Source organism: Bombyx mandarina, chromosome 09 (assembly GCF_030267445.1).
Source record: "Bombyx mandarina strain Sakado chromosome 09, ASM3026744v2".
NCBI lineage: Eukaryota > Metazoa > Arthropoda > Insecta > Lepidoptera > Bombycidae > Bombyx > Bombyx mandarina.
In genome coordinates this window covers 3,790,133-3,816,090 of record NC_143216.1, presented here as the reverse complement: position 1 = coordinate 3,816,090, position 25,958 = coordinate 3,790,133, and the positions used below count along the sequence as shown (strand labels likewise).

The 25,958-nt window shown below is 40.2% G+C and overlaps 1 protein-coding gene across 2 annotated transcripts in view; it reads left to right on the top strand.

Annotated features, from left to right (window-relative positions):
• Positions 1-25,958, top strand: part of fwd (phosphatidylinositol 4-kinase beta fwd) — a 57,921-nt gene that overhangs the window by 15,677 nt on the left and 16,286 nt on the right. The window contains exons 1-3 of one of the 2 annotated variants that reach the window (XM_028171490.2): positions 6,602-6,795; positions 6,928-7,816; positions 16,587-16,787. In XM_028171490.2, the coding sequence (XP_028027291.2) occupies positions 6,740-6,795; positions 6,928-7,816; positions 16,587-16,787 (1,146 nt within the window). In that variant the 5' untranslated portion in view covers positions 6,602-6,739. Of the gene's footprint in view, positions 1-6,601; positions 6,796-6,927; positions 7,817-16,586; positions 16,788-25,958 lie in introns of those variants that run through there. The other variant, XM_028171489.2, reaches the window with a different exon arrangement.

Below are 25,958 nucleotides of genomic sequence, written 5' to 3'. Positions count from 1 at the left end.
CTTACTTTCGGCTAAATAATCTGATAGAAAAATCGTTATTCCACAATTAGCCACCCAAATATGTCAAGAAAAATGTTAAATGAGAAGTACTTATTGTAAGTACATGTTTTCATGTTGATCGAATTCGTTAGCCTCAATTGTGGTGGAAATTCAAATAAATGACATCAAAGTCAAGTCCGGTTAAGGGTAACCACCCTTGACACGGTCAGTGGTCATGGGTCATTATAACCCGCAAATAAAAGAGAAAATTGAATTTAGGGAAATTCAAGTATCCATAAGCGACATACATAAAAGAACATTAAATCGTTCTGTATGAAGTTTCTAGAATATTATTATATTACCATATTTAAACGGTTCCTTTTTACTCGCAATGAGTGAACGAGCCCACTTGGTATACAATGGTTTCCGTAGCCCGTATTATTAATACTAGTGGTACCGCAGTAGTCGAAATTCGACTATAATTAATTGAAATTGTAAGTTTGTACACTATTATGATTCAATTTTCAAAGACTATTATACTTCTATAATCACAAATTTCACCAAGAATACACTATAGAAAAATATTAATAAAGACAAACAATATTTAATCTATTCTCAATTTGACCACAGACGTCAAGAACAAAAGATTGACAATAAATAAATAGTAAGCATGCGTGTGTGCGTCAAATACATAGTAGTGTGTGTAATGTTTTTTTTAATAATTTATAATGTATTTTTTAAGCATAATTTTAAAAAATATTAACATTGTCCACTCCTTCTCTATATTCTCTATAAGTGTGGGCAACTTCATACTCCTACGTCCGCTCAATTTTCGTAAAAAGGGATACAAAGTTTTTCCTTCACGTATTAATATATGCATATTATAGTACATATTCATTCAAATACACAGTATAGTGTGGCTCATGAATCAAATAATAAACAAGAAAGAAACACGTGATTTTCTAATGGAATCACAAAAGACCTGACAGGATGGAAGAAGCCGTATCCAAGTTCGCGTGCAACAATAGGTAGGTTAGGAATTAGGATTGACACTGTCTTTTATTAGATTACACGCACGACGCCCGCATGCGTGGTAGAACAATTTAAAGATTTCTATAATAGTTCAATATAGGTTACCGACATTCTCTGGTATTGAAGGGATCAATCATTACATGACTTACTCGATCGACGCATTTATTACAAATTCTCACTAATAGAAAATTATCAACAAATGTTTTGAAGTCATTTCATGACAAAGGATAATAAATATAAATGCCGAGTTAACATTTTTTTGTACACTTCTATTTACGGTAGCGTTTGGATGTATGTCATAGGCGTTTTATTTGGAGACTCGAGTTCTCTAAGAAATTATTTGAAATGGTCTTTTCATCTACAACTTCGTATGGCACTATCCGCTACCCCAGCAGAGTTCATTCTTACTAGCTGTTTAAAAATAATATACCTACCCGTCCGATTGTCGAACGTGTATATATACCTTTAAAATTGAAGTGGCATAACTACAAATAAAAAAAAAGTGTTTTATACTTCATACCACTTTTAAGCATGTATTCTATCAGTGTATAAAATTAAACAGTCTCTTTAATTCCAGAGAAGGACAAACGTACTCTTTTCGTCTCTTTTCAATCAAGCGCATGTCTTGAAGTACATATTAAAATCGAAAAACTAAAAAAATACAATTCTTCAATTACATTTTTGGAGTTTACCAAAAAAAAAAATTTCGGATTAAGCCACTTTAATTCTAAAGGTGCGATATGCTATTTTTATATAGCAATAGTATAGTAATTATGTATGCTAATAATAATACTACTGAGATGACTAACTCAATCTTCTTTAAATGTTTATAGCTTCCATTTTATAAATGAATATATTAAAATGGCGGAATACGTTAAGAAATCAAATTCACAACTAGGAGTGGTATTTTATCGTTTGATATACTTAAAATTTTGAGTGTATTTATCGAATGTTGAATTACATTGGTAGCACTTGCGTAAATAAGACAAATTATACGCGCGCTTAAAACCTAATGTCTACTGATATGAAATTGTTTTAACAAAGATTTGCGTCCATATTTATACAGTTATTGAAAAAATGAATTCACTACAAGAAATATTTGAATCGCTTATTAACTAGATATGAGAATCTAGCTCGTTATATCTTGTTTATGATGCAGTTCATAGTAATATTATTGTTATTGGCTGGCTTTATTCTTGGTAGTGCGCAGTGTTGGTGCGCTACTGTAAAACACAAGTTTGACGAATCGCGTTTCAGTCAGTATTTATGTTGTTATGAAACGCGACTTCTGAAACATTCCAGACGCGGTTGTTGGATTTTAATTTCCCTAAAAGCGGACTACATTAGAAATTTCATTAGGAAACCGCCGCAAATAAATCTCGCGTTTGTTTTCCGCATTTCAATATTATGAAGACTGCTTCATTCATGTATAAGAAAGGAGACGGCCACAGAATGTTTTATAAGCTTGACAACACAACAGGCCCAATAAATATTCATTTAATTATATAACGACCGTCTGGTGTAGTGGTAAGTGACATGGTCACTACACTAGGGGGTCGCGGGTTCGAATCCCGCCAAGGGAAGATATTTGTATGATAAATATAAATGTATTTTCCAGGGTTATGGATGCATATTAAATATATGTATGTGTATAATAAAAATCTTACATTTGTTTCCGATATCTGGTACCTGTAACACAAGTTCTATACGAACTTATCACGGGACCAGTTAACGTGGCGTGATTGTTAGTAATATATTGATATATTTATTTATTTAATTTACGTAAAGGTTACCTACGTAAAGAATTATTTGTTAATTCCGTTAACATATTTTAATTGCCCGGCATCGCCTATCCACACGAAAACAAAAAGGCAAGGCCGAAAGAGGCGTTCACTTTCGCCACGATTTGCTAAGCGTGAGTAACACTATACAGTTTCGTGCTCCCCATCGCTCGTTCGATACCCAAAACTAATTATTTCTAAATGACTAAAAATGCTGCAAGAATTTTTGACTTTTTTACTGGTTCTCTTGTGAGTCCGCACGGGTAGGTACCACCGTCCCGCCTGTTTCTGCCGTGAAGCAGTAATGCGTTTCGGTTTGAAGGGTGGGGCAGCCGTTGTAACTATACTGAGACCTTAGGACTTATATCTCAAGGTGGGTGGCGCATTTACGTTGTAGATATCTATGGGCTCCGGTAACCACTTAACACCAGGTGGGCTGTGAGCTCGTCCATCCATTTAGACAAAAAAAAAAAAACTTGATCGCTTGTGAATATCACGATTTTAATTCTACGTCCGCTTTTGAAAGTCCGCTCGAATTCTTTGCCCGCGGTAAACACGACAAACAATAACTCGACATCTGTTCTCCCAAGCAGGTGTGTTTTTAAAGACCGCTTAATCGACTCTATTGTCTGTAATCTCACTTCTCCGAGAAACCCGGATGATTAGCTTTCCTTTTTTTTTCGTGAGCGTGTAAAAATTCAGAACAATAGAATCAGTGAATGACGTCAAGCAGCTCTATTATTTCGAATACGTCAATTTGTTGTTTAGAACTCTACGATCGACGTGCTACTTCCATTAACATCTTGAATTGTTAGTTGGTTCAAATGAATTGTACGTATGTGTATAATTTAAATGAATCTTTAAGATATAGGTATCTGGATTTCTTAAATGAAAAAAAGTATTTGAATGAACATGCTCTATAAAACGTGTTAATTAAAGGTTTTGATTTTTAAGATATTGCATAGCTTCTATCGCGGGCCTTGAGCGCGGCGACTGAATCAAGAAATTCCGTAACGAAAATAACCTGACACCCCCACTACGCCTACTATGTAGCTCGCGTTCAACACATTCACACGTTGCGTTGGTGTAGTGTTTGTGATTAAGCGCGCGGCGTGACGTCGCACTGCATGAGCATCATGAAAAGTCTGCCCATTTCTCTCTCAGGCGGTCTAGCTTATGAGTGTGAAGGGGACAGTTAATGTTTTGCTTTTGTTAATGTTTATAAATATAGCGTGGTCTTATTATTATTATTGTTTTAATATTAAATTATTATTGTCTAATTGTAATTGCATAAGTTGATAAAAAATGCTTTGCAATAGCTTTACCGCAGCAGTCCCCGAGTGCCACACGTCTTTTTTATTAATTTATCAGCTCCGATCGGCAGACGATCTCACAATGCATTTGATAATAAGTAATTATTAGTATCCCATAAACACTATAATATTGAGTGAGAAATTAAGTTAGTCTCACTGGTATCATCATTCGATAGCCGTCATGTAGGCTATCGAATGAAAAAAAAAAACGGATCGTAGTGCACCCTTTAGGGGGGCACGGAATGAGTCTCGGGGTAAACCCCACTGCCCGGGCAGTTGCTCCCCAACCTATACAGCAAATCAAAATATATTGATTCGCAGTAGCAATAGACAGGACGGTGCTAACGACCTGTGCGAGCTCAGAACATATCCTATCAGCTAAACGAACCAAGGGAATAAGTACTATATAAACACAGTTGAAGTAATAGATTAGGAACGCCAGTATCACTGCATAGTATAAAACAAAGTCGCTTTCTCTGTCCCTATATCCCTATGTATGCTTAAAGCTTTAAAACTACGCAACGGATTTTGATGCGATTTTTTTATAGATAGAGTGATTGAAGAGGAAGGTTTATATGTATAATAACATCCATTAAATAGTGGAGAAATCAATAATAAATTACAGTTTCCGAAGCGAAGCGAGGGCGGGTAGCTAGTTAAGAAATAACCCAGTCTATTACTATAGACAGGTGCAAGAACCTCTGGCCATACGAAGAGCTACAAAATCTGAATTGTTTAGATGTTAAACAAAAATATGCCTCATTAACTATCAGTGTTTTAACAAGTCTTCAATTGAAATCAATGTAACAATAACTTTAAAATTTGTCGTCGTTAAAAGACTGTTGGTTTTTCATTGACATCATTGTTTGCTGGCGTCACAGCTTAAAGTGTCTTAATTGCTTTGTTTTCATTGAAATAAGGAACAGATTCTATTGTTTTGTGAATTATCTAGCCGCCTAGCGTCATGAAAAAAAAATCCTGATTAATTGTTGAACTGGTGAATTGTCTTCGTATTGTTTTAGTCCTACCTTAGATATCGATTTAGTTATCGGATAAATTGGGAGCTGTGCTATTTAACTAGGCGTGCTCTGCGGTTTCACGCGCGTTTTTAAACAGTAAAGTGAATTTATTTAAAGTTGAGGTGTATTTCTTGTTAATGTCTTTTATGTACATACACTCTTCTGGTATAGTTGCACTGTTTTATGATAGTCTAGAATCTGGATTATCGACCTCAATACCGAAACAATCTGTAGAGGTATTCGACATTCGATAGACCCTCGCAAAAACTCAACCTACACGCAACAATGGATTAAAGTGAAGCTGTACATTCCACCTGCTGCAAATGAAACATATTAATAACAATATAGAAATCCTAAAACTTCTCTAACATTAATTTTTAGAAGTCAGTAAAATGTGTAACAACCAGTTACGTTATTTTTGTATAAAGTATAATTACATAATACAGAATGTACATATTATTATTTACTTATTTGAAATTGTATTGTTGTTTCGGACTTAGCAGCACGTCTATTCCCGAGGGTGCAACAAACACTCTTGGTTCCCGATAACGATCCAAAAATAAACTACGATAATTCGTTCACCATTAAAGAACGGTGTGGTTATGGCATTCCATTCAACACCGCCACTTCCTTTTACTTTCTCAAACGGCATACCATTGGCAAAATTCACGCCATGTAGTTTTCTATTTTATACAAGTTGCTATCGACTGTTTTACGATAGCGATCGGGAAATATAATATTATCTCGAAACTGGTACTGTCTAGACGTTTACTTTTGTCGAACGTAAAAATTACGTAGAAGCGACAGTTGTCGTAGATATTACACAAATTCTTTTGTAACTGTTATTTTCATTGTTATTCCGTCACGGCTGAGCCCCGAGACCCACGCGGTCTCATAAGGAACTACTAAAGTCACACGGTGAATACTAATAAGAGACTCGCCTTCGTATTTTGATGTAGTAACTGGTTTTGCAACTTTGTCGATACAAATCTTAATGATAAGCGTAGTGTACCGAATCCATTTTTGTATTCAATAATAGTATAAATACTATCGGCATTTTTTTATCTAGCCACACGCAACTCACGCAAATAATATGATTTTGATTACATGACGTATGTTTGACCAAGTGTAGTTATCAAATATACAAACAAAAAGTAAAAATTCATTCCACTTCTTGAAAAACTTTAACATCGTATACCTAGTCGGTCCAAGAAATGTGCTCACAGATCTTTGTTTACTTGTTTCGTAGTAAAACTTCTTTGGGTGGTGTTTAGGCTGCGTAATCGAGGCGATCCTTATTCGAATGGTATGCGGAGCGTTTATTGAGTTCAGTTGCGTAAAATACACAGAATACGGACACGAGACAGACTTTAATGACAGTATGGCATACGGCCGCTTCAAGGATGGACGTGCGTTTGTCGGTCGGTCGGCGTTTCGTTTCTATTTACGCGCTGTGAAACATCGCAAGGTTGTTTGCGGGCTGTGACTACCGCTCGCTCGTGCTCCAACGCTTCGTTCTCGTGGCTGCTGTTGTGGATGATAATTAAATTACGTACCTACTCTGTGCTTTGAATCAAGTGATTTACGAATTAACAGCCAAAGTTTAGTCGACCAGATGGTTAGGAAAATTATCGTAATCGGAATTCAACATTACGAGGATCCCTTTTATAAGTGCGTTATCAATAATACATACATTTATATAAGCAATAAAGCAATATATTTACCGGTTTCAATTTTAATAGAATACATTATAGATTTTGGAAAAACCATATGATTTTACGTATGTTTTTTTTATTGTTGTAGGCATGTGACAGGCGCAGGAGGGCCGCCAGCGGGATGCGGTCATCAAAGGAACAGGTCCCTGGACTCTGTGCTCCAACGGATACCAGAAGACATGACACCAACTTCGCCGGAGGATGCACCTCTGCGACTCACTATCGAAGCGACGGTTCCGAGATTGGCTCTGCCTCCGGAAGTGCCGACCGGCTCAGACGACTCTGGTATTCACACGCCGCCCGATGACAACGAAGACGAGCGACCTCCGCTGTCGACAGCGGCGCGGTCTAGAGAAAGTCTTGATTCTGGAAATCCGGAAGACTCAGAGAAACCTCCCGATCCCCCCGATACGATAGCAGAACCGACAACTACAGCTGGCACCAGCATCGCAAGCACGTCCAAAAACAAAGACTCTCTGTTAAGACTATTCGAGAGCTCGTTGTTTGACATGAACATGGCAATAGAATATTTTCACAACTCCTCAGGCGTACAGACTTATCTGGCGAATAAATTGTTTTCGTTTCCGCACGAGGATGTGGATTTCTATCTGCCGCAGCTGGCAACGATGTACATAGAGTTAGCCGACGTAGCGGAGGTGCTAAAGCCGTATTTGATTCATAGATGTAAACAAAGCACGGAGTTTTCGCTGCGACTCGTATGGTTGTTGACAGCGTTCGGTGGGGATTCGACAACGTCTAAAGCGATGAAGTTGAGAGAATCCATACTGGCCGAAAAGATTAGGCCGGCAGCGAAAAGAGGACATCACCGAACACAATCGGACGCTTCGGCGTTGAGAGTGTCGACGCCTCCTTGGAAGTATTTAGGGGACTTGACATCTGGACGAGCCTTCGATAACGGTTGTGTTTGTGGGGAACAGTGTTCGTGCGACGCTCCCAGACTGGCACCGCATTTAGAGGTAATTATTAATCATTCGTTTAATTAAATCAGTCGATCGATATTTTAGGGTGGGACCTTAAAATGTTTGACGACAACAACGATTAGTGTTTGAATCCCAAAACTAAATAGTGCAACAATTCAAATTCATTTATTTAAACTCGTAGCATATAGAGTGGTAACATTTCACACAGAGTAAGTGAATTAAAATGGGCAATGAATAAAGGTCATCTCTATTTTTTGTTGTAAACAGAAACGAGATGAACTTATTTGAGTTTATATACCGAACCAACTTTTGATTAGTTAAATGAATTGTAATGTGTTAAACACATTTCACGACACGTGCCGTACACTTGTGTAAATTCTTGACGAATACATAACTATTTTGCATCAAAACATGAACAGCAGGGTAAACAGAATAAATATGTAATAGTGAATTCATATTGATTTCGTAAATCTAATTAAAGGTTTTAAAATATCGTAAAATCTTAATAAACAAAAGGTCTTAAAAAAGTTAGCTGAAATATGAAATATTTTCAAAGGATCGTTGAAATTATCACTAATTGAAATAAAATATTATTCCGTATTGACAGATCTTATACATGCTATCAAAGAGTAACATTTGCATTTAGTTTAATGTTATTAAATTTATAAGACTTTACAACAAGCATATTAGATATAAATTACCATGCTATGGTATAAGAAATGTAACAGACAGGGCAATGCATATTTGATTATATTTATTCTAATTCTGGTATTCTTCTGGTATATCAAAGTTCTCTTGTTAATTATTATTGACTAATAATCGTATAATCATTGTCGCGAAACTAAATATAAAAAAAAGTTTTAAAATCATTCTCTGTTATTACGATGTACTGTTTTAAACGTCACGAATTAAATGCTCACGGTTATATCCCTTGGCAATGTTATACTGAATTATTGAAAAGTCTTTTATTAAAGTAAAGTAAAATAATGATTCATAGAAATATAATACTTTTAGCAACGGCTTAATAATTTAAATAAATAAAAAAAAATACAAAAGTGGGCAGGAACGATCGACACAGAATATTAAATCTAAGACAAGTGAACGCTGCGCGCGCTTCCAGCAAAAGTGATCCGAGGTGGCGTGATGTCCCCGCTGGTCGGTCGGTTGCCCCTCCAGATGACGAGTTGCCCCTCCAGATGACGTCACGAGTCCACGTGAGTGCTCGTCGTCAATGGCTCCGCCCATCGACTTTGACTTAAGAGGGAGTCGCCTCTAATACGGCCTCTCCTGACAGGTGGACGTCCACGTTCACCTCGATGTCATGACCGTCTTCAATCTCTGACGATGCAGGACTCACTGTGTGCACAGCGTTGCTATCGGGGTGTTCTATGATATCGTCATAGAAATAGATTTTTGCATTACAATCATGATTTTGGTACCATGAACCATTAGTAAAAGTTAGTAGTTTTTGTGAGCATTTTACATCACATTTCAGTGCGTTCATGTATAGTAGGCTCTTGTTGAGTTACGTTAGATGTACTGACGACACGGCACTGTTACCATATCGGGTGTATAATATACTGTGAGAGTAAAGTCTGGTTGACATGGCCAAGTTAACATGTCAAGCTAATACACTCGTAACGTGAACTGCGTTACCACGACACACCTTTACGTGAACTTTGTTACCACGTCATAACATATACGTGAACTATGTTACCACGGTACAACATCTACGTGAACTATGTTACCACGTAAATCTCTGCGTGAACTATGTTACCACGTTACAACATCTACGTGAACTATGTTACCACGTAAATCCCTGCGTGAACTATGTTACCACGTTACAACATCTACGTGAACTATGTTACCACGTAAATCTCTGCGTGAACTTTGTTACCACGTTACAACATCTACGTGAACTATGTTACCACGTAAATCTCTGCGTGAACTATGTTACCACGTTACAACATCTACGTGAACTATGTTACCACGTAAATCTCTGGAAGCATGCAGTCAACCCCAAGAATGTTTGACATTACGCGTCACTGGTGACTCAACTAGTGCCTGAACCCTACGAGGACTCGGCCTAACCTGACCTCCACCAAAAATTAAATCAACTCGTGAATCTGTAGACTAGCGTTCGCGAGTCAACCAGAGGGCCCATTATGCCCCGTATCATTATTAAAGTTCCGAGTTTGTCAGTCAGACCTCTGACAATCTTAATACAGAGCAACGATCTCCTGGCGCACTCGACGTATGAGGCAAAGCAATCTGATGCTAATTGCATAGCATTATAAAGAATATTGGCATACTCTAACTTTCGCGGACACAACGGCTTAAAGTCTTTTACGAAGTTACCCCACGTCCGGTCACTAGACAATCACACGTGTAACCAAGTACGCTCATCACTCTTAAGACAGCCCAAAACTCGTGACAAATACTCAGTGCCTTCCCAGTTAAGGATCTAGTCCATTCTACTTCCTTACACAATGTGTCTATGTATTGCACGGCAGGGTAAAACTTAGAAATAAAGTAACCATGAGCTAGATCTGAATTTACGAATCTAATGGATTCGGTTAACTTCCGTGCTGATGTGGTAGTTGCCTTTTTATTGTCACAACGCGTGGTGGAACTATTTTACATCTATTCTCAAACGCGGGTACAATCGACACGGCGATGGAACAACACGGCGTCCCGTTTGCATGATCACCGACCTGGACAGTCGGACTGTTGTCTAATTGACGTATTGATGGAGTGTGCCGACTAGTAACATTTTGAACCCTTCGAATGTTATTTCCACCCATCGAAACTGAGCATTCAGTCTCGAGCATGTTCTATCGCGTCAATAAAAATAGACCGTAAGGTCGGTTGTGATAAAGTCGTTGAGCTAGTTACTTGGTGATTTATTACATTTCATAAGAGGGTATCCGACAAAAAAAAATCTACTTCGCACCAAGAATCGATATCATTAACGCTGGGGTCAAAATTAGAAATATAAAAATGGTTCGACCTTACTTTGGACAGTGCACTTAATGCTCCGATGATCCTGTCTGTAGCGTCGTACGCGCGGGACTCTGACGGCGGCGGTGATGTGATTCCCAACGCCACCACGGGTCCGGCGCCACCACCGTCCGCGGTCGAGGGACGTGCGTCTTCTATCTGCGACCCTAGCGGGCTCGACTCACGCGCAACGTTCACATTTGAGTTTTAAGCAATTAAACGCGCCAATATTATTCTCCAATATTGGTCTCGAACATTCGGCGAATGCGAGCGTCCTCCTACCCTGCTTCCAGTTACACGTATATCGGTCATTACGTTGTTAATTTAATGCAAATTTTAAAAATAAACTGTACGCCAGGATAACCCAAAAGCGGATAGGGCACAAGCCCTATCCCACTTCTGATTTTAGCAACGGCTTAATAATTTAAATAAATAAAAAAAAATACAAAAGTGGGCAGGAACGATCGACACAGAATATTAAATCTAAGACAAGTGAACGCTGCGCGCGCTTCCAGCAAAAGTGATCCGAGGTGGCGTGATGTCCCCGCTGGTCGGTCGGTTGCCCCTCCAGATGACGAGTTGCCCCTCCAGATGACGTCACGAGTCCACGTGAGTGCTCTCGTCAATGGCTCCGCCCATCGACTTTGACTTAAGAGGGAGTCGCCTCTAATAATACAATTATTTTTACAATTTTTTTAATCAAAATATTATAAAAGGAATATTAGATCGGAAATTGTTTGTACCCTTGCGTTGTCAGAGACGAGTGGGAACTGATCCGTAATTTGTTAATTGCACTTTTGGGTCTAGCATTAGAACTGTGTACTCGGCATAGTATGAGAGTATGTAGGTATTTTTAGCAACGGCTTAATAATTTAAATAAATAAAAAAATACAAAAGTGGGTAGGAACGATCGACACAGAATATTAAATCTAAGACAAGTGAACGCTGCGCGCGCTTCCAGCAAAAAGTGCTCCGAGGTGGCGTGATGTCCCCGCTGGTCGGTCGGTTGCCCCTCCAGATGACGAGTTGCCCCTCCAGATGACGTCACGAGTCCACGTGAGTGCTCGTCGTCAATGGCTCCGCCCATCGACTTTGACTTAAGAGGGAGTCGCCTCTAATACGGCCTCTCCTGACTGGTGGACGTCCACGTTCACCTCGATGTCATGACCGTCTTCAATCTCTGACGATGCAGGACTCACTGTGTGCACAGCGTTGCTATCGGGGTGTTCTATGATATCGTCATAGAAATAGATTGTTTGCATTACAATCATGATTTTGGTACCATGAACCATTAGTAAAAGTTAGTAGTTTTTGTGAGCATTTTACATCACATTTCAGTGCGTTCACTGCGTGCTGTTGAGTTACGTTAGATGTACTGACGACACGGCACTGTTACCATATCGGCACTGTTACCATACCATATATACTGTGAGAGTAAAGTCTGGTTGACATGGCCAAGTTAACATGTCAAGCTAATACACTCGTAACGTGAACTGCGTTACCACGTCACACCTTTACGTGAACTTTGTTACCACGTCATAACATATACGTGAACTATGTTACCACGGTACAACATCTACGTGAACTATGTTACCACGTAAATCTCTGCGTGAACTATGTTACCACGTTACAACATCTACGTGAACTATGTTACCACGTAAATCTCTGCGTGAACTATGTTACCACGTAAATCTCTGCGTGAACTATGTTACCACGTTACAACATCTACGTGAACTATGTTACCACGTAAATCTCTGCGTGAACTATGTTACCACGTTACAACATCTACGTGAACTATGTTACCACGTAAATCTCTGCGTGAACTATGTTACCACGTTACAACATCTACGTGAACTATGTTACCACGTAAATCTCTGCGTGAACTATGTTACCACGTTACAACATCTACATGAACTATGTTACCACGTAAATCTCTGGAAGCATGCAGTCAACCCCAAGAATGTTTGACATTACGCGTCACTGGTGACTCAACTAGTGCCTGAACCCTACGAGGACTCGGCCTAACCTGACCTCCACCAAAAATTTAATCAAATCGTGAATCTGTAGACTAGCGTTCGCGAGTCAACCAGAGGGCCCATTATGCCCCGTATCATTATTAAAGTTCCGAGTTTGTCAGTCAGAACTCTGACCATCTTAAGACAGAGCAACGATCTCCTGGCGCACTCGACGTATGAGGCAAAGCAATCTGATGCTAATTGCATAGCATTATAAAGAATATTGGCATACTCTAACTTTCGCGGACACAACGGCTTAAAGTCTTTTACGAAGTTACCCCACGTCCGGTCACTAGACAATCACACGTGTAACCAAGTACGCTCATCACTCTTAAGACAGCCCAAAACTCGTGACAAATACTCAGTGCCTTCCCAGTTAAGGATCTAGCCCATTCTACTTCCTTACACATTGTGTCTATGTATTGCACGGCAGGGTAAAACTTAGAAATAAGGTAACCATGAGCTCGATCTGAATTTACGAATCTAATGGATTCGGTTAACTTCCGTGCTGATGTGGTAGTTGCCTTTTTATTGTCACAACGCGTGGTGGAACTATTTTACATCTATTCTCAAACGCGGGTACAATCGACACGGCGATGGAACAACACGGCGTCCCGTTTGCATGATCACCGACCTGGACAGTCGGACTGTTGTCTAATTGACGTATTGATGGAGTTTGCCGACTAGTAACATTTTGAACCCTTCGAATGCTATTTCCACCCACCGAAACTGAGCATTCAGTCTCGAGCATGTTCTATCGCGTCAATAAAAATAGACCGTAAGGTCGGTTGTGATAAAGTCGTTGAGCTAGTTACTTGGTGATTTATTACATTTCATAAGAGGGTATCCGACAAAAAAAATCTACTTCGCACCAAGAATCGATATCATTAACGCTGGGGTCAAAATTAGAAATATAAAAATGGTTCGACCTTACTTTGGACAGTGCACTTAATGCTCCGATGATCCTGTCTGTAGCGTCGTACGCGCGGGACTCTGACGGCGGCGGTGATGTGATTCCCAACGCCACCACGGGTCCGGCGCCACCACCGTCCGCGGTCGAGGGACGTGCGTCTTCTATCTGCGACCCTAGCGGGCTCGACTCACGCGCAACGTTCACATTTGAGTTTTAAGCAATTAAACGCGCCAATATTATTCTCCAATATTGGTCTCGAACATTCGGCGAATGCGAGCGTCCTCCTACCCTGCTTCCAGTTACACGTATATCGGTCATTACTTTGTTAATTTAATGCAAATTTTAAAAATAAACTGTACGCCAGGATAACCCAAAAGCGGATAGGGCACAAGCCCTATCCCACTTCTGATTTTAGCAACGGCTTAATAATTTAAATAAATAAAAAAATACAAAAGTGGGTAGGAACGATCGACACAGAATATTAAATCTAAGACAAGTGAACGCTGCGCGCGCTTCCAGCAAAAAGTGCTCCGAGGTGGCGTGATGTCCCCGCTGGTCGGTCGGTTGCCCCTCCAGATGACGAGTTGCCCCTCCAGATGACGTCACGAGTCCACGTGAGTGCTCGTCGTCAATGGCTCCGCCCATCGACTTTGACTTAAGAGGGAGTCGCCTCTAATAGTATATTATTATGCCGCAAATGTGCATGGACAATACCAAAGCAAAATCGTATAACAAGAAAATGGGCGCCATCTGTGTGTTCGAAGTGGTTCGAAATGTATTAGCGGTATTTCAGCCGTGAAGCAGTAATGCGTTTCGGTTTGAAGGGCGGGGCAGCCGTCTTAACTGTACTGAGACCTTAAAACTTGTATCTCAAGGTGCGTTTTTTTTTATTTTTTATTGCCTTTGTAGGCAGACGGGCATACGGCCCACCTGATGGTGAGTTTTTACCGTCGCCCATGGACTTCAGCAATGCCAGGGGCAGAGCCAAGCCGCTGCCTACCGCAAACCTATGCGTGGCGCATTTGCGTTGTAAATGTCTATGGGCTCCAGTAACCACTTTAACACCAGGTGGGCTGTGAACTCGTCCACTCATCTAAGCAATAAAAAAAAAACTAGATGACATTGGTACAATGTAGTACAAAGCTTGGACCAAAGGTTGGTCTTTCGTCAGCGTCCGTTAGATGTCACTCGGTTATTAACACATTTTTTATTGGCCAATTAAAATGTGGAATTCTGCTCTGCGGTGTTGTAATTTCGCTTGTGGGGCCCGTGTGACTGTCGCGGCAGCGATCGTTAACATAATTTAATATTTTTCTGAATCTTAAGTAATCGTGACAAAATTTCGGTTGTGAAAATTGAAACTTTAAATAAATAAATGAAATTTTTACCTTAAAATTCATAGTAAAAACCGCTAGATTAAACCGTAAAGTTAGTTTTCATTACAAAAATTTAAGATATTAAACATTACTAGTTCATCGAAGATTTATGTACAAGCATTGCTCGGAAATTTAATTTATTTATTAAAGACACGTGGAGGTGAATTGTTTTTGTAGCCTTGAAACTGCGACTGTCGAGGTAGCTGGTGCCTAACCGATAATACGATAATAGGCTATCTAAACTAAAAAATCAAACAGCGCTACTTTCTTGAAAATATGTTGTTCAAACTAATATCACCGATTACTAGGGTAATCCAAACGTAGTTTGTTATTAAATAAATGATTATAAACGACAATAACTGCGGCTTTAATCACGTTGTTAACTAATCGATTCGTGATAAGTCCTTGTAATCGGAAAGATCCGATCGTTAAGTACAAGATAACCTCTACATCAGTAATCAATTCAGAAATGTTTTTTTTTTTTTTTTCTACCTAAGCTGAGAGCCTTGAGAGGCTATTTCAGCGTAACCCTAACGTTTGTAGGTGAGCTCACGGGGCTCAAACCTGATGACGTTGCTAACACGAACCCTAACAAGAGCCGTGCTTCGCAGAATCTACCACCGGATCGGAAACGCGACCCACTGAGAAGATCCGGCGAGAAACTCAGTGGGCTGTGTCTGAGAGTTAATTTACTCGTCGAGCCCTTCGTCGCAAGCGACGGGTTCGACGAGAACGGTGACCGGTGCTTGAAGTACCTAGAAGCACCGTTAGTGGATCGGGAGGATCCGAGATGACGTGTTTTGGGCGACGTCGACTGCTTTCCATTCTGTCCGCAGGATCGGGAATGGCAGAAATGTGTATACATTCAGTGATATAGTAATTGGTTTAAGGACGTATAGTATAGCTAGTAGCGATAGATACCGTTATTTTTTGACTATTTCTTCTGCGAAACGCTCATGTATTCCGCTTTGAAGATTGGTATAGCTATTATAGAATTCGGATTTCGACCTCACGTCTCAAGGTGGGTGACGACATGCGCGCTGTGATGTCCCTGCGCTCCGGTAACTTACTAAATAAAAATAAAAATCAAGCAATGGAACGATATAGAAAAACTTCTATAGTTTTTACTGGTGGCAGGACCTCTTGTGCGTCCGCACGGGTAGGTACCACCACCCTGCCTATTTCAGCCGTGAAGCAGTAATGCGTTTCGGTTTGAATGGTGGGACAGCCGTTCTAATTATAGGTACTGAGACCTTAGAACTCATATCTCAAAGTGGGTTGCTGCATTTACGTTATAGATGTCTATGGGCTCCGGTAACCACGCAAACACCAGGTGGGCTGTAAGCTTGTCCACCCATCTATGCAATAAAAAATAAAAAAGTTAAATTCGTATTACGATCGAATAAAAACGATTAGTGCTGAAGCACCTTAAAAAAATAGGTATGTTTTATATGTATACTCATGTCGGTTTCAAATAGTTTACTGAATAATTGATATTGCAGTTCATGTTGGCGCTAATGAATATCGGACGCCGGTTGGCCAGCGTCGCGGACAAGGAACGAAGGAATGGCCACCTCAGAGCTGAACTAGCGACTCTGAACCTGAATTTGCCGGCCAAAGTTTGGCTACCCCTATATCACAAGCCTCACTACGTGTTGAGGATATCACCGTACGCGGCCACGGTGCTCAATAGCAAAGATAAGGTAAGAATCGCTTACATTCATTTTAATTTTTTTTTTTTTTTTAGCGCTGGGGAATCCATTTACGGATACCCGGTCGAGGGGGGTAACGGACCGGGCTATGTCGGACTCCGGCGCCTCCTGAGAGGAAGAAGGGGAGAAGAGAAAGGCCGAGCTCCTTCACCTCCCCCAATTTCTCACAGGAGACTACGCCTTGAAAAAGGCGCGCGAAACACTTGCCCCGCAGAACGACTACCGACTAAACCCCATCGACCTCCACCACACCGACTACACGAAACTTACGGTACCGCGATGCGCGCCGAAAGTCTCGCCTTAGGCGGTACCCGTACTAATGTTAAGACGGGATTTCATCCCCGGGAAAATCCCGTAGAACCTCGTCTCGGGAGACACACCGTGAGCGGCGCACAGGAGCCACCTTGCACCGCTTCACCACCGGACCAACAGTCGAGTGCCGAGCGCCCCCGCACCCGGCACTCGATAGTCCCTATGAGGGCTGAGCGGCGGCCTCTCGCACGCGCTGTCCACCCCGCCTTCTGCGCTGAGGAGCCGAAGAGGGATCCCGTTCCCTTTCGCGCTCCTCAGCCTCACGAAGCGCCATGACCAAGTCACAGAACCCAGCCATGGCCTCCCACGAACTCCGGTCCTCTACCATACGGGCGACGATAGCCCGCAAAGAGAGGTCCTGCCCCAACACCGCGACGAGGTTTCGCCGCGGGTGCTCCCACCGTGGGCACGCTTCTAGCGCGTGCTGAGCGTCATCGTTCGGGTGCCCGCACTGGTGGCAGCCCGGATGTGGCTCCCTTCCGCAGACTCTCCACAGATACCTCCCGAAGCATCCATGCCCTGAGAGGACCTGGGTGAGGCGAAAGGAGAGCTCACCGTGTCGCCGGTCCGATCATGCCTCCAGCACAGGCACCAGTGCCTCGAGCGTGCGCTGACGAGTGGCCGAAGTTCGGCCGAGCTCCTCCAGCAAGCGCTCTCTCCATTTGGCATACGCCAGACCACGCGCAGCACGCCTCCATCGATCGACAACCGAGGGGCCGGGTGTCCGTTCCCGAGTCGAGGACTGTGTTCTCCGTCGGTATGTCGTGGCCAAGATTTCGGCCTCGAGGTCCCACGGTAAGGATCCGGCGAGAGCACAGGCCACATCCTGAGAGATGGTGCGGTACCCCCTGATGACCCTCACCGCGAGCGCCCGCTGAGCTCTGAGCAGCAGAGCCGCGTTTCGCGCGGTAAGTGCGGGCGACCACACGGGAGCACCGTACAGGGCCATACTGCGCACCACCCCCAGGTACAGTCGCCGGATACCGGCGCTGCATCCACCGGTGTTGGGAAGAAGACGGGTCAGCGCACCCGCCGTCCCCATCAGCCTTGGAACCAGCATTTTGAAATGGTGGTCGAATTTCCATTTGCTGTCCAACACAAGGCCCAAATACTTGAGCTTCGGCTGGACAGCAATGGTGACACGGATCTACCTAGCATACGGTCGACGGAGCATCTTCCTTTAGTCGTTTTCTCCAGACCCCAAGAACCAATCTATTTAAATAATTTAGTAACATTTTTTAATAAAAACATGATTATATGTCAAAATTCGATTGAACTAACGCAATGAAATAGGTGAGTAGACAAGGATTTATGAATTGAATATGAAATAATGTAGACTATGAATTCGTCATGGCCTAATGGATAAGAAGATGTACTAGTGCTGAGCGATGCGACTGTGCCGATGTTCGTATCCCGCAGGCGGGTAGCATTTTGTAGAAAAAAATAAACGCGCATAGTGTGTTCCGTGTTGAAAGGTCTGACATAGTCATTTTACGATTCCAGATGTGATGTCTATTCGTCCCTATCCCTAGCAATAGGCTAGCTACCGAATATTTGGCATCACGTATGTAGATAAAATACTCTGGCATATGTAGACTTTGACAGCCTGTAGTACCCAATAACTCACTGGGTCCGATTACGATTCCCTGTCGGAATCTCTGTGATATCGGTGATATGTCGTCTCAATCATTTGTTATTCTGGTACACCGGGGATAATTCCAGTTTAATAGAACGTCTGTGGCGCACAATAAGCTTCGGTTTTGATTCATTAAAGCAATTCTTTTCAAATGAAATGATATATTTTTTTTAAATATTCTAACTTGTTATTCATTCATACCGATGTGAAGTCTGGAAACAATAGAGGCTGTGTTAATTAGCGCTCGACGTCAATGTTTAATTGCCGCGTTCTTTACGCTGTTGTAATTAGGACGTTCTGAAAACGTCTTTCGAACGTTAAGAGTTCGATTCGATGTTTTATTTGAAAATTTTAAATTAGGGCTCCAAATCTCTTTTCTCATTCTCTACCTTATCCCACTAGGTGGGGTCGGCACAGCTAATTTTTCTCTTCCATTCTCTTCTAGTAGCCGTCATTTTTTTTCTTTATTGCTTAGATAGGTGGACTAGCTCACATCCCACCTGGTGTGAAGTGGTTACTGGAGCCCTTAGACATCTACGACGTAAATGCGCCACCCACCTTGAGATATAAGTTCTAAGGTCTCAAGTATAGCTACAACGGTTGCCCTACCGTTCAAACCGAAACCCATTACTGCTTCACGGTAGAAATAGGCAGGGTGGTGGTACCTACCCGTGCGGACTCACAAGAGGTCCTACCACCAGTAATCACAACAGTCATCTTAACAGTCACTCCTCTCTCTCTCATATCGTTGTTCACACACTCCATCCATGTCTTCTTCGGTCGACCTCTTCCCCCTCTACGTTGCACTACCATTTCCATACATCTCTTAGTCACATGCATCTTCTTTCTACGCATCACACGGCCATACCACGCTAACCATCCGCTCTTTAATTTGTTGATTACCGGGGCTACTTTCACACTTTCTCTGATATACTCAACATAGTGTTCCAAATAAACTATTAAAATTAATAAATCTTATTAACAACTCTGTCATATGCAAAGAAAATCTATTGCTCAGTAATAGTAGTTTTTTTCGTGAATGAAAGGATGTTCTAGGTCTTTTTTATGTGTATTTTCAACGCGTATGCAAAATATCGTGATGGACGGTCGAGTGGTTAAAACGCGAAAGCGCAACAAGCAAAACTCACTTTCGCCTTAATGAAATCAAGTACGTATTATGAGTGTTGGTGTTGGGTTTAGTCCATAGGTATTGATTGACTCAATACATATGGACCGTTCTTAATATACCTTTGGTAGCCAGCGTCTTGGCTCCCCTAGACAATGCCACAAAGGGTAAATGCTACAAAGTTTTGGGTTTGATGTACCTAAGTTTAACGGTAGGCAGCGGCTTGGCTCTGCCCCTGGCATTGCCGACGTCCATGGGCGACGGTAGCAACTCACTATCAGGTGGGCCGTATGCTCGTCTGCCTACAAAGGCATTAAAAATTGTAGTCAATATTTTATTGGAATAAATGTTCTAAAAATCATTACGTCGGATAGATTCAGATAACAAACATGCTTGATGATTGTACCAATAGTTGTGGGATCACGACACTCCGTACCACCGTGATGATTAAAATCGATTTTATAGTTTTGAATTCATTAAGATTCCAAGCGGCTTCTCACGTCCTTAAACCAATTTACGTATTCTACATAATGTCATGGTTTTTATGTTAGGCTACCTTTGATTAATGATTCCGATAAAAATCAAGAAACAATTGTTCTAGAAAGATACCAGTATTTATATTATTATGGCCATTTCATTTTGAATTTGCAAGGTAATTATTTTTTAACAATAAAAAATGTACGTATGTAAAGTACTTTTTATTAAGAGCACTCGAATTTAAATTTTTTTTTTTTTTTTTTATTGCTTAGATGTGTGGACGAGCTCACAGCCCACCTGGTGTTAAGTGGTTACTGGAGCCCATATACATCTACAACGTAAATGCGCCACACACCTTGAGATATAGTTCTAAGGTCTCAGTATAGTCACAACGGCTGCCCCACCCTTCAAACCGAAACGCATTACTGCTTCACGGCAGAAATAGGCGGGGCGGTGGTACCTACCCGTGCGGACTCACAAGAGGTCCTACCACCAGTAATTACGCAAATTATAATTTTGCGGGTTTGATGATTTTTACTGCACGAAGTTATTCCTTCACCGTGGAAGTCAATCGTGAACATTTGTTGAGTACGTATTTCATTAGAAAAATTGGTACCCGCCAGCGAGATTCGAACACCGGTGCATCGCTCGATACGAATGCACCGGACGTCTTATCCTTTAGGCCACGACGACTTCAATTGTCAATTGTCAATAAATAAATAAAACTGTTTAAGTGATATCGTGACAATTTTTATTTTATTTTAAAGGGTATTCGATGACATTATGTATATGGAATATAATTTTAGCCAAATAACTGAATGTCCGCTGTAGGTGGTGGACCATTTTTGTATGACATCTTTATTTTTTATTTATTGCATAGATGGGTAGACGAACTACACCCGGTGTTGAGGGATTACCGGAGCCCATAGACATCTATAACGTAATTGCCGTCACCCGCTTCGAGATAATATAAGTTCTAAGGTCTCAGTAAAGTTATAAAGGCTTACCCACCCTTCAAACCGAAACGCATTACTGCTTCACGGTTGAAATAGGCAAGGTGGTGGTGCCTATCCGTGCGGACTCACAAGAGATCCTACGACTATTAATTACGTAAATTATGATTTTGCGGGCTTGATTTTTATTACACGATGTTATTCCTTCGCCGTGGAAGTCAATCGTGATCATTTGTTAAGTACTTATTTCATTAGAAATATTCGAATATCGTTGCATCGCTAGATACGAATGCACCGGACGTCTTATCCTTTAGGCAACGACTACTTAAACTTACTTGAAACTGTAACTGTACGGACTTGTTGTTGCATTCTTTTTTGGTGTGCAACTGAAATAAATTGCCTGTAAACAGTAGGATAATAAAGTTACGAACTCTTCTTCTTTTTCTCCACCTTATCCCACTAGGTGGGGTCGGCACAGCTAATTTTTCTCTTCCATTCTCTTCTATCAGCCGTCATCTCAACACTCACTCCTCTCACTCTCATATCGTCATTCACACACTCCATCCATGTCTTCTTCGGTCGACCTCTTCCCCCTCTACCTTGCACTACCATTTCCATACATCTCCTAGTCACATGCATCTTCTCTCTACGCATCACATGTCCATACCACCCTAACCGTCCGCTCCTTAATTTGTTGCTTACCGGGGCCACTTTCACACATCCTCTGATATACTCATTCTTTATCTTGTCCATTCTTGTCACAATAAAGTTACGAACTCACACTAAAAATATGTTTTAAATAAATAAAAATTAATTAAGGAGATTTTCATTTATTAAACTTCGCATTTCATTTGTCTGTCTCCTATTATAAACGTTTACTTAGTAAAGATTTCAATGAACTTAATTGGTTTACCGTATTTTGGCGTAGATGTGTAGGCGAATTTAACGATGAGACTTGAGTGAAGTCTCTAACAATGTTCAGCATATGTATATGACGCGAGCATCTTAAACATTGGACCGGACAACGTGATTCACGCGTTGATTCACAACAAAACTGCGACAATTTCATTATGTCAATAACCAATTAATTGTCAACTCTGGGATTTTGCGTAATTAGATTACGTTATGCGTATACAAATTAGGTAATTTTTGTAATATTTATCGATGAATAGAATAAATAATTTTTAAATTATTAACATAATAGAATAGAAGCAAGATTATGTTTATCAAAATTTGATTGCCGGGTAAACCGTTTCTCCGAATGGTATTCCGAGCTTGCATTAATACAGTAGTATTAAAACTATTCGTGAATCGGAGTGTTCATGATAGAAAATAATCGAAAATTTAACTGCTTGAAATTTGTATCTTACTTTATCTATCTTTACTTTGTACCTATCTTTCTTCTTCTTCTTTCTTCTTCCTATCTTTACTTTTTTTTAATATCTATATTTTTTTATTCTAATATTTATTATAAATAAAGTTTCGTAAATTATTAATAAGAGTTGATCGATATGCGGCCCGCCAAAAAATATTAAATTTAAGTTGGCCCATTGATTAAAAAGGTTGCTCACCCCTGCACTAGGCTAATCATGGCTTATTCCCTTCTAGACTCTGGTTACGGAGATTTCATGACATTATTGTCAGTACGTTTCATGCTTTTGTCAAAGTTTTTGGCGTTGATCAATCGCGGAAAAATAGGGAATATTATTAGCAGCTTGACTGTCTAGACGAGTTCACCGGACAAAAAGTGGTTGCCGATTGCAGCAGAGACAATATTGGAATGTCTGCTATTCCTTTATTCAAATAGAAATGAATGTGGTAGAGACGGGCGCGCTTCCTATCAAGGATTGCAGTGTCATTATATTCATTAACACTCGGTGGAATTATCCGCTTCAGATCATTGCTTCTTAAATTTTTTTCGCCACGGCACCCTTATCGGCTATTGGATATAGCCTTTAACGCGTAGCCTTTAAAGGGTTTGAAGAAATGAAGGAAAGTAGGGCAAATATAACACTCATTCTCAATTGTCTTTAATGGGATGAAAGAAACTGTTTAGATATTTTTTTCTATATATTTCCTTTATGTTTAATAGGAAGCTTAGTTAATTTTACCCCGAAATCATTAAACAAATATCTCTTCATGGTTTCTGTGACAATATCAAATAAATCAACTGACTTTTCTTGAGTACCCTTGGCGTTCACGCGCGGTACAAAGTTTGGGAACCAATGCGCTAGATAATTAGCTAGCCACACAAAATAGTTTCATGATCTCATCATATCAATGTTCTCGGGAATGTTCGGAATGTAAGTCATTTATTAAGTTAATTAACCGAGGCTGACCTTCCATGGGTTTGTCTATACGATGTGTGCGTGATGTGTGCACGTGTAACGTACCACGAAGTACCATTAAGCGAATTTCTAACATAATACCTTGTAATTAAAACTAGTTTTCAATGACGGACTGACCGCCGTGCACACGAAAAACTATAAAGTATTTGAAGCGTCGGAAAAAATTTCATGACAATAATAAATACGAGATTAAACCGTAAAAATCGTTTAAATTTTGTCTATTACTCGAGAAACTCGGTTTTTAAATGTCCGGTTTTTTATTCGATTCGATATTCTACTAATTGATATTTTGCATTCCGAATAAACTTTATAGTGACGTATCAAAGTTGTTGTCAACAATTTAGATCACGTACACACTGTTGATGTTCCGCTCATCAGAACTCACAGACTAAACAGCTGTGATAGAGAGAAGTCTTGCATGAGCAGGTGCTCTACAATCCTAAAAAAATATATAAATTGGCAAAAATCTTATTTTGCAAATTGAATAATGGAATATCTTATCAAATTAGTGTATTGTCATCGGTCCTCGATAAATCTACAAAGTTTAAATGAAATCTGGTCGTTTAAGGTGGGTCAAAATCGCGTCTAAAGGAGTCAGTTAAAAACATACAAACATACATACAAGTGAAGCTAATATAAAGCGTGTAAAAAAGGTGAAATGCAATATTGAATCGCGGCAGATCTAGTAATAACAGTAGTATCCACTAGTGCGAGATCGCTATTCGCACTAGATAATGATCGAGATAGAATTTACTGCGTTAGGAATTTCATAATTAAGTAGTAAATCAAATGAATTCTAACACAGATAGATGACATCATCTGTTTTATTCTGTTCTTGTTTTTTTTTTTGAATTTTTAATATATTTTATATCAGTCAGTCTTCGTATATATAGTTCGAATGCACGTGTATATGTCACTGAACTCCTCCTAAACGGCTCGACTGATTTGAATGAATTTTTTTGTATGCGTTTGCGTGGCGCCCTGGGTGGCTTAGATTCACAAATCAGTCCGGCAGATGGCGCTGTAGTCGGTATCCAGGCTATTTATCTATACTGCAACTAAACGGCTGGATCGATTTGAATGAATTTTTGTGTATGCATTCACAGGACAACGTATGTCGGGTCCGCTAGTGTAACTTTAATAAATGTTTTAATGTATATATACTATTGCTGTTAATATTATCATAAGTTTTCGAGAATCGCACCAGATGGAACTGTGAAAGTCGATTCATCGTTTCTTCTGTGTGCACATGTTGTATTCATAATGCACGTTGTGGAGAGTATTAAGCGGTAGGCAGCGGCTTGGCTCTGCCCCTAGCATTGCTGAAGTCCATGGGCGACGGTAACCACTCACCATCAGGTGGGCCGTATGCTCGTCTGCCTACAAGGGCAATAAAAAAAACAGCCTGTTAGTGCAGTATCTCTTCGACAAAATTAATAACGTTTTAAATTAATCATCAGTAATCTGTTAAGTCGTAGGGCAGTAAAAAACGCATTAACAATCAGTTTTAAAAAGTTTATGTGGCTCATTTAATTGTAGCTGTACCTTTATCTATAGATCTGGCTTGAAAACAAGTCTCTTAAACTGTAAGTGAGACTTAGATGATCCGAAGCTAACTGTTTTAGTTACTTTTAAAATATATAAATTACGACAGCAATATTATAATATCAATAAATCACAATGGATTAACAACTGTGGTAGGTACTTCGAACCAAAGCTACGATTAAATCCGTATTCCATTTTTTTTTCTTTAAAGCTACATGAATTTGATTGTGATTGAATCAGAGATCATTCGAATTAGTTAGATATTTTTGTTAATACGTGAAACTTTCGGTTAACCCGAATGAAAATTTAAATCTACAGAACTAAATATACTATAGACGTCGCTGTGTCACTCAAACAAACCGTTAATCAAAATCCGCTTTATGCTCATTAAAACACTGCTATAAAAAACAGGGAAGTAAACATTATAATAATAGAATATTGTCTATTCTAGATTCAGCCTTAGAGAGGTTCAAGTACATATTATAAAACTATTTGCTTGGATAACACGATCTAGTAATTCTAGTACAATAGCTTTATTGATTCATTGTACTCGTATTAAATAGTCGAATTATCTAAGATGTCTTCAAACCGGTAACATTCTAGCGATAGCTTAATATTATTAAGTATTTTATCTTTACTATCATTATGACGTTGTTCAATGGCTTTACGGAGAAATAAATAAGAAATGTTTGTTTTTAATTTTGTTAAAGAGTTGCTTATTGTGAGTTGTTTATGTTCCCAAGGAGATATGGTAATTTCGACCGA